General features: G+C 39.8%; 1 protein-coding gene across 1 annotated transcript; it reads left to right on the top strand.

Annotated features, from left to right (window-relative positions):
- Positions 1–3,585: 3,585 nt before the first annotated feature.
- pnhd (pinhead) lies at positions 3,586–7,461 on the top strand. The gene is made up of 4 exons (XM_020591537.1): positions 3,586–4,095; positions 4,725–4,906; positions 5,820–5,878; positions 7,201–7,461. The coding sequence occupies exons 1-4, from the start codon at positions 3,885–3,887 to the stop codon at positions 7,349–7,351; spliced, it is 603 nt and encodes a 200-aa protein (XP_020447193.1). The 5' UTR covers positions 3,586–3,884; the 3' UTR covers positions 7,352–7,461.
- Positions 7,462–9,142: the final 1,681 nt, after the last annotated feature.

The raw sequence follows: 9,142 nt of genomic DNA, 5'->3' as shown, positions 1-9,142 counted from the left end.
TACTCCTCTCTGCGTTGATGGCATTATACCTGCAGTTCAAATACATGTTTTCTATTCCAGGCTCCAGAGGGGACTTGGCCTTCCTTGGTATTCTGAGTTTTGAAGGTTTTAGAAAACAAACAGGTGGTAGACCACCAAGAAAACAAATGTCCACAACCCAAAACTTGCAGAAAAAAAGATGTATGATGCCTGAAATGACTTCAAAACCATCTGCATACATCAGAAAAAGTGCTCAAAGATGCTGCTGCTCTGAACTGCTTGTCCAGATGCTGTTATAGCACCACTGCTCTTTTCTCTGGCCCTATGCTGCCTGTGCTCCTGGAGTACAATCCAGATCTACTGTCATGTAATCGCAGAGTGTTGGACTCCTCCCTCCCAAGACAGACAACAGACAGTCCTTACAGAGGCCTCTTTAACCCCCTAGACATGAACCTAGATACCTTAATAAATGTGCTTGAACAATACATTGATGGGATTACCTCTATAATGACCATCATTATGATTAGAGCTCAGCGGACTGAGGAAAGGTTATAACCGAGGTTAAGGTGGTTCGGTTATCTGAGGTGAAACTATTATGAATAATTCTTGCACATGGTGTCAGTGCTATTTAATAGTTTTTATCTTCAGTTTATATGCAAGGTAAACATACTGATCAAAACACAAATTCTCCTTCAGAATTTTCAAAAGAGCCAGAGGTGCTATTAAAGGTCGCATTTATAAAATATAACACTGCTAATTGTTGTACTTTTCCATCAAATTAAAACAATAAAACCTGTTTTACTTTCACTATTTGTCCATCGTCAGCCAGAGGAAGGAGTCTGCACATGTAGCCCTCTGACCCAGACAGACACACGAGACCAGAGAGGCCACAGACACTGTTCCCTGTCACTTCTGTCAACCTCTGCTACCCAGACTGGACACAGGGATTGTCGGTGATCATGCATAAACTGTATGAGTCATTGTAATCCAATCACGTGCCAACATGTGCACTGCTGAATCACAGTCGTCTAATGAGGAAAGGTTTACTATAGATTGTAGGACAGTTGACTTCCTAGAAGATTTACAAGAAAATGGACAAAATGTAACAACAGCTTTACAGAGAAATGTATAGATGCGTTGTTCACCCTAAAATCAACAAACTGTTGCTGATTAATGCACCTACAATGGCCTCCAATGCATATTTTAATGGTCAGGGTGGGTAGTTTGTTGTATCACACTGCTTTACACTGTATCACAAATTGTTCTTCAGATTCATTTTGCTTGGTTGCCATTAAATAGTAGGGGATAAAATTGTCATTGTCATTGTTGAACTCTTAAATATGGACACATATGGACAAACTAGTAAGGAGTGAGTCTATTTCAAGTTTTAGGTAATAATAATATGAATAATATTACTGCAATAAATTACAACGTCCTTCCCCTTTATGGTCCAACACCAGGTCTGAAATCCAACTGTGGTCAACTTCATCCATCCATCCATCTTCGTCCACTGTGGTCAGCGGATGTGGTCAACGTCACAGAGTTTTATAGAACAATCTGATTTTTACATAATTAAATTGTCATTACTAAGACTGAAGCTGACTTTTACCAAGATTTGTTGGACCTTAATGAAAGGAATCAACACTTTAATCATGGTGTCTGAGTGCTGATGGCTCTCTGAAGGATGATCCAATGATCCCTGGGAAAAAGAGGGGATCACATCAGCACTTCAAAGAAGGGCTAACACCTTATTAAAATATGAGCGGGAGACCAGTGAAATACAACATTTTAACTCCTTTCCTGTGAATAAAATGAGATTTTTGGAACATGTTGTGACATTGAAATTTAATTGAATTGAAAAAGGAACAACACTGATTATTTAGGTTGCCCTTTTTTGGGGATAATTTATAAAACATGCAGCGTCTATCTATTTATATGTCTATTTATTTATTTATTTGCCAGCTGTCATCCTATTTAAGTTTCCATTTGACCTTGGAAGATGTGCAGACAGATTTTCATGCCTGTAAACATTTAATATATGTTATTTTATGCTAGTACATGATCTTTCCACTTTCTCTCCAGAGAAAAAGGAGCTGAGATTTGATGGGAGGTTCTGAGAGGTCTGGCCATTTGGTGTCATGATGAATAAACACAAAGGTGCTTGAGTTTTCTGAAGGCTAGTTTCAGGCCCCCATGCTGATCCTGTTTATTTGTTTGGGCCAGGATTTGTTTTAAGTTGGAGGTGCTAAACACCTTCCCCCTGAGATAAAAGATTATTAATGCCTTTGAATGAGCAGCGCTTTAATGGCTCAGGGCTACTTAAGCACTTCATTAGGGTGAGCTTGGGTCCGGTCGACACACTCGAGCCACCGGCTCCTCTGGCAGCAGAAAGAGAAAAGCTGTGTGGATCGCCTTTGAAGTGGCCTCTGCTTTAAGAACACCATCCCACAAGGCATTCAGCATGGAAATTTGATTAGACTCCACACCACTCTGAGACCTTGTTTTCAGGTGACATTTAAGGGTGAAGCTCGATCCCATATAAATATCAGAGGTATCTGAGAGTAGAGCGACACTCAGGATCTGGCAGCTGAGGAGCAGAATTGGACTAAACCATGGATGCACCCCGGCCATTCCTTCTCCTCCTGTGTGTCCTCCACCTGACCTGTAAGTACTATTTGATTTATGCTACTGCTGCTGTGCTATAAATGCAGACGTAGCTATTCATTAAATGGGCTGATGTGCTTGTTAATCCCTTTTTATATGACTGGTAAACATGAGTAGTAGAAGAGGGTGTGATGCTGAGAGGTGTGTATGATGTGTTAAATGGCAAAGTGGGGTCAACCTACTTTGCTATAACTACTTAAATCTTTCCAGATGAACATGGTCATACACTATATAAATATTTTTTAAAATCTTTACATTAAAGTCATTGAGAGTGTGTTGAGGATATTCACACACCTGTCTGGTCTTAAATAAGTGCAAATGAAAGGTTTTCATGGCAAAAAAGTTATGTTCTGTGTTTAATTTAAATACTGTGATTTCAAAGTTTTTGTTTTAATATGTTTAATTTAGTGATTTAACACAAATTTTAAGTAACTAACTGGACTGATGTGTTTGCTTTGTGCTTTCAAGTGACAGGAGTGTTGAACAAACACGTAGATCACAGAAACCTGTTCTCACAGAGAGTGTGCTGCAAAAGACAGAGTCACTTCGTGTACATTGGACAAGGTAAAGCACGACATTCCCCAGTGTGTTCAAGAACTCTTTTAGTTATTTTTTAATACACCAAGAAAGTGAAAAGACTTTTTTTTTAATAAATTATCAGTAGCCTGCCTTGCTATTTGAAATCAAATCCATTTTGTCTCTCTCGCTCTCCTCAGACATCTCTGGGAGTCCTGTCAGTGTAGATGTGGGGATGTGCAGGTCACACTGTGGGGGAGCACCCAGACCAGCACATGAAGCTGGGCAGCAGGACTACTCAAAACACTCATCAATGCTGGAATTCCTCAGAAGCAAAAAAGTAAGCGATGTCTCCCCACATGTCCACAAGAGGGCGCTGTAGCTTTATGATAAGCCTGTTAAGGCCGTTATCTAAAACTCCAAAAGGCCTGTTCGGTAATAATAATAATACCGACTCGCCATAGAGTCTTACTTCATTATCAAAAACATTATTAACATTTTTTTTAATAAAAGACTCATGCAATCGAACGCGAACCACACACCGCAGGTGTAAAACAACTTGTGTATCAAAATGTGAGCCACTTACAGAAACGCGAACAGAAACCTGTTCTGTCGTGTCTAACCCAAATAATTAAATCATTTCTCTCACCTTACAAAAGCTGAGAACGCGGGGATCGGTTGCTCCCAGGAGCTCGGACGTGCCGAACCAGCTGCCCTCCTGCGGCATGGACCAGGTGTGTGAGCCGACCGGGATGCGAGTGGACCGGGTGCTCCTGCTGGAGGGACCCCGGGAGGTGGAGGTCATCGAGGAGTGCCACTGTGAAATCAAGCTGACCCAGTGCATCCGCGTCCCCGCGCTGAGGACGTACTACTCCGAGACACCATACGAGACAGTCATCGACGTGGGAGGATGCTCCAGGTCCAAGGGCTCTCCAGGTGGGTGTGTGGCAGGCCTGAAGGAAACGGATGGAAAGTGTTACATAAGGTTTTCAGTCTCCTTCATATTTTTAAAATATGGACGTTTTGGTCCTTCTAATACCAAAAATAACGATGGGAAGTCTCACTGTTATCAAAATTATATTAAATGTGACACCGGCGTGTCAGTGGAAAAGGAGTGAAATTGTAAAGGCTACCATTATTTTATTCTCCGACTTTATCTAACATAATCTTTTATAACTAGATGATTTTAGAGATTACTAAAGTGCACAATGTGAACATCTAGTAAAGTGCAATATAACTGTTGTTTCATGTATAGTAATACAGACTGCAGACCCTGAATTAAAGCACAGACCTTACTACTGTTTTCTTTACCAATAAAGTTCCAAGGATATTATGTTTTATTCTGGTATAATTGAAAATATACAGGCCACGTTTGCACTGACTGTTCAACTCTTACTGAAAAATATCAGTTATAAAGCTGTTGTCAATATTGAAAGACCTGCCAGTCAACTTGGGAATGACTGAAGAGCTAATTCTGTGTTGGTGTTAAGACTGTTTGTTTAGATTCATATCACAGACTAGAATTGCCCATGTAACCCTAACATGTTGTTATTAATCATTCACAGAGGGATTCTCCTGTGTCCCCACTAAGTTTGACTCAGCTTTGGTGGAAACCCCCAACAAACTGGACCTCATCCAGACTGTGGCGGCCTGTGAGCTGAAGGAAAGCTGCTACAGGGTCCCATATGTGGAGTATTATTATGAAATAGTCTACAATGCGGATGGAGTCAAAGAGGAGAAGCTCAAAGTAAGTGTTCATCAGCAACTTACCCTAGACCTCACTTTTTCTATGATTAGCATGGCGTACTTAACACGAGAAGACAGATTCATTTGGGATGCTGGTTTCACGCTCCCCTTTTGTAATCTAGTTTAGAGGAAACGGGGGTCTGTTGGGTGCCAGACAATAATGAAGTGTCTTTATTCATCTGACACATGTGGAGACAGCACTTAATCAAGCTAATCCACTGGACATTGGCTGGCACCGCACATCCTGAACTGAAGGACCTGAGGATGTGTTGCATGCTTATTGATGTTCAACCTGCAACAATGCACAAGGCAGACTAGCAGATTTAATTTTGGTAGAAGCAGGGTAGGAATTTCTGGCACAACTTCACCTATTTCCAGGATGGACTGAGAAAGGAAACAAAACTCTAGAGGATAAAACTCCTTCACCATCTGTGCTATAAAGAAAAAATTGATTGTGAGATCAGGCTTGTAACCAAGAGCCCTACAAAACCATCACAAAGTTCATTTTCATTCTGTACAAACTGCAAAAATGTATTTCAGTCCCAACTGTACTTTTTTGCAGGAGAACATTAAAATCATTCAGCACACTCCTACTATAAAAGAACTTCCTGCAAACTGCACACACTGGCTTTTGAAAAGCACAGAAATAAGTCATTAGTGACTTTAAGTTTTAATTCTATTGCTAATAAACAGTTTGATGGAGAGAATTTAAGATGATTTCCTAGACAGTCTTCATCATCTGCAGTGCCTCAGCACCAAAGTGCAAGTGGAGTACAAACACAAATGGCCCCTGCAGGTGTCGAATCAAAGCAGTTAACATGCTAAACAGCAGCTGACCCCCAACCTGGCTTGTTCAATATTTGTGCCCAGCTGTGAGCTGATTGCCCTCTCTCTGTGTTGCTAATTTTCCCCAGGAAATAGATGTGGGCAGATGTTTGGGAGGCTGCACAACAGGAAACCAGTGTCTTCTCAGGTAAGTATGAAGACAGCTCACACACACACATACACACACCTCCTCTGCCCCCCACGTTGCAATTGCCTGTGAGCTTTGACACCTTCTGTGCTGAACATGTCGACTTTATAGGTGAATTCCTGCCACCAAATGTCTCTTCTTCTTTAGTTTTGATTGTGGCAGACTTCAACAGTTTAATGTCCTCTTAAAAAAAGAAGAAGAGGAGGTTCACAATCCAGATTAACCTTATACTTTCTTCATCATATCATTAGACATTTGTTAAATAGTTGGAAGGAAAATGCTGCATAAACACATGCAAAAGGTTTTTCATTGAATTTAATCGTCCCCCTAGTTCTCCCTTGTAAGTAGCTTTAAAACTGCTCTCTTTTTCCACACAAACACAGAAATATTCAGTGTCGGCTTGTTCCTGCACTTCATTGAAGCTACACTTAGACACAGTAAATCTAGAATATTTGAGTTTGATAGAAAGGTGCAGCCATAAACACATGGAGACTTGGGTGTGAATTTGTCTCTTATTTTAGACACATTTCTCCCAAATTCAGCCTGATGTGTTTAGAATGTTTGGAAACTTTGATTTCTCTGAATTTAAAATCAGGTTTTGGCTGCACAGGATGAGTTTGTTATGGCTGTAGAATCAGTGGGGGAAGAAGCAGTGAGATTGTTTACTTAGGTAAAAGTAGCAATGCCACAGTGTAAAAAGTGTCAGTGGCAAAAGTCCTAGATACTAAAAATACAAAAGTATTAGCATCAAAATATACTTAAAATACCAAAAGTAAAAGTAGTCATTATGCAGAAAGGTACATTTTGTTTATTTTGTATATCATATGATTTGATTATAATCACTGATGCATGGTTGTGTTGTCAGGTTGATATTCAGCTTGTAAAGGTGGAGCTTATTATTGCTGATTTTTGCACTAGGGATCAATAAACTCCTATGATTATACCGTATTTTGTGTTCATCTGATTCTGAAAAGTAACTAGCTATTAAAGATAACCAATAAATGCAGCGGAGTACAGTTTTTGCCTCTAAAATGTGAAGTCAAAGTATGAAGTAGCAGAAAATGAAAATACTTGCGTAAAGTACAGATACCTCAAAACTATATTTAACTACAATAATTGAGTAAATGTACTTAGTTACTTTCCTCTGGAGAGGATAATGCATTTGTCAGTGTCCTAGTACAGTGTGACTGGACAGTGGGTTATATGTGGATACTGTAGCTTAATTAGTTGATAGGTCTCAGTGAAAGGTTGGTGTTTCTGGAGACACACAGTGGATAAAACGTTTAAAGTGATTTTAATGTTCTTTTAATTTTCTGCTGCAGGAGTCCATCAGACCCTGACATTTGCCACTTGTGGGCTAAAAGACCGTCCAGCTCCTGCGTTCCTCGGGGCTACGAGAGCCACAGCTTTCTCTACCAGCATGGGCAGATTCGCACAATCCTCTCCATCACTTCCTGCCTTTGCCAAAACTGAACATGGCGCCCCCTACTGGAAAATAACTTCCAAGACCTGCGGAGGCTCGCGAAGTGTGATCCACAGTGGTCGTAACCCACTGAACCAAATACTGTGTTAGTCATTTTTAGACTTTTCTACCCTAAAGGCTTATTGTATTATATGTAATATATGTAAAAATGATAATTTTGTAAATAAATTTAATACTGTAACTTTAATGTACAACACATTCTGTCCAGACTTAAAGTGAAGCAGGGCACATGTTGATAAGGTATCCTACCGCATAACCAAGAAAACAGATTTCAGATATTTTACAGCTTAACAAATGGTGTGATGGGTCCTGATTTAAAACGATACAAAAATATAACCAGTATAATTTAAGTAAGAGGTTTATAAACTGTTTTTGTTTTTTTTAGTTCAGAAGCAAGTTCATTTACCAGAAGCCAGCGCTACTGGCAGGCGAGCAGACGAATTAATGAAATCTAATTGTAAAAACATCTGAATCAGTATCAGGGTTTAAAGTTTCAAAGGGTCAGTTCTGGCGCTTTGGTGACATACTGGAAAGGAGCACACAACAAGCCAAACTACTTTGTAAATGTCTCTGAGAAAACACATGTGCAAGTAGTCACTAGCTCCTTATTTTCATATGAACGTGTGAAACAACACTTTTCTGTCACAGTATTCTGTGTCATGTAAAGAGAGGACGTTTTATGGCTTGCTTGCAATGTGTGATGCAGAAAAAAAAACTTTGATCTGTTAAATGTCTCTTAAGGTGAGCGAACCAAACTTTTTTTTTTCTGTCAGTTGTTTTGTTCATGCGTATTTGTGCGCAATGATCAAAGGCACCAAATGGCACACTGCGCCATTTTTGGATGTCATATGAAAGAACTTAAAAAAACAACAACCAAGTTTAAAAATATCTTCTATTAAAATGTTTTGTGCTTATGCTTAATAACGAACGATCTAATATTTCTGTATCCAAAGTGGTGAATGGTAAATATTAGACTCAAAATTTCCATTGTATAAATCATTTTAATATTACTATGTCTGTTTTGGGGAAATCTATACAGTGAGTTTTTTTTTTTTTTTGCATGTCAGATATAAACAAAATGTTCTTTCACGCGGAAAAATGAACAATCATTGTCTGGAAGTCACAGAAATCAAATCAGCCTGTGCTCCTGCAGGAGGGTTTTAAAAATAAAACTACAGATTTGGTGATTACTGAACTGTAGCGGGACGAGCAGTGATGTAAATTTAACAAAGTGTAGTTAGCGACACCCGTCCCTTTATTAAAGTAATTGGTTTCCACCTAAGACACTGGGCCCATTATTCTAAATTAATGGATTCATTTAGGCGCAGTTAGCCTCCCAGGGCGAGTGCACTTCCTCAAGGGAACAGCTCCAAGCTTATTCTGCCCACAGCTTTAATTGGACTTTTCTTCTGATATGAAATTATATATCAGAGAAGAGAAATATTCCACAACAACACTGGTCTTTATTGTGGAGCTTGTCCAAAACCTGAATTTAGTTTATTTGAACCTTTATTGCCAGACGTGGAGACAATGGGCCTGAATAAAATCTGCCACTGGGTTCACACCTTGTTAACACCGCCATTAGTCCCCCTTTACATTGGCTGATTGGTGATTTACATTTGCGACCAAATAGCATCTGTACCGCTGTTTACCGAGGCTTTGGGGGAACCGAGGAGTGAACAGGCGCACTGGATATAAAAAGTCGAGCTTGTAGGACACTGCAGTCACTCCAACACCACGTTGCTGGCCGCCTGTGTGATTTGAGGACAACGATGCAGCAG

This window comes from Monopterus albus, unplaced genomic scaffold (assembly GCF_001952655.1).
Source record: "Monopterus albus unplaced genomic scaffold, M_albus_1.0 scaffold14.1, whole genome shotgun sequence".
NCBI lineage: Eukaryota > Metazoa > Chordata > Actinopteri > Synbranchiformes > Synbranchidae > Monopterus > Monopterus albus.
The sequence above is the reverse complement of the archived record's forward strand: the minus strand, read 5'-3'. Positions and strand labels throughout refer to the sequence as shown.

Bases quoted from the DNA above. Each gene is read 5' to 3' on its own strand.
- pnhd (XM_020591537.1), top strand. From the start codon at position 3,885: ATGGACCAGGTGTGTGAGCCGACCGGGATGCGAGTGGACCGGGTGCTC. The intron at 4,096-4,724 runs GTGGGTGTGTGG...AATCATTCACAG, and splicing joins CAGGTCCAAGGGCTCTCCAG to AGGGATTCTCCTGTGTCCCC. The intron at 5,879-7,200 runs GTAAGTATGAAG...TTTCTGCTGCAG, and splicing joins GGAAACCAGTGTCTTCTCAG to GAGTCCATCAGACCCTGACA.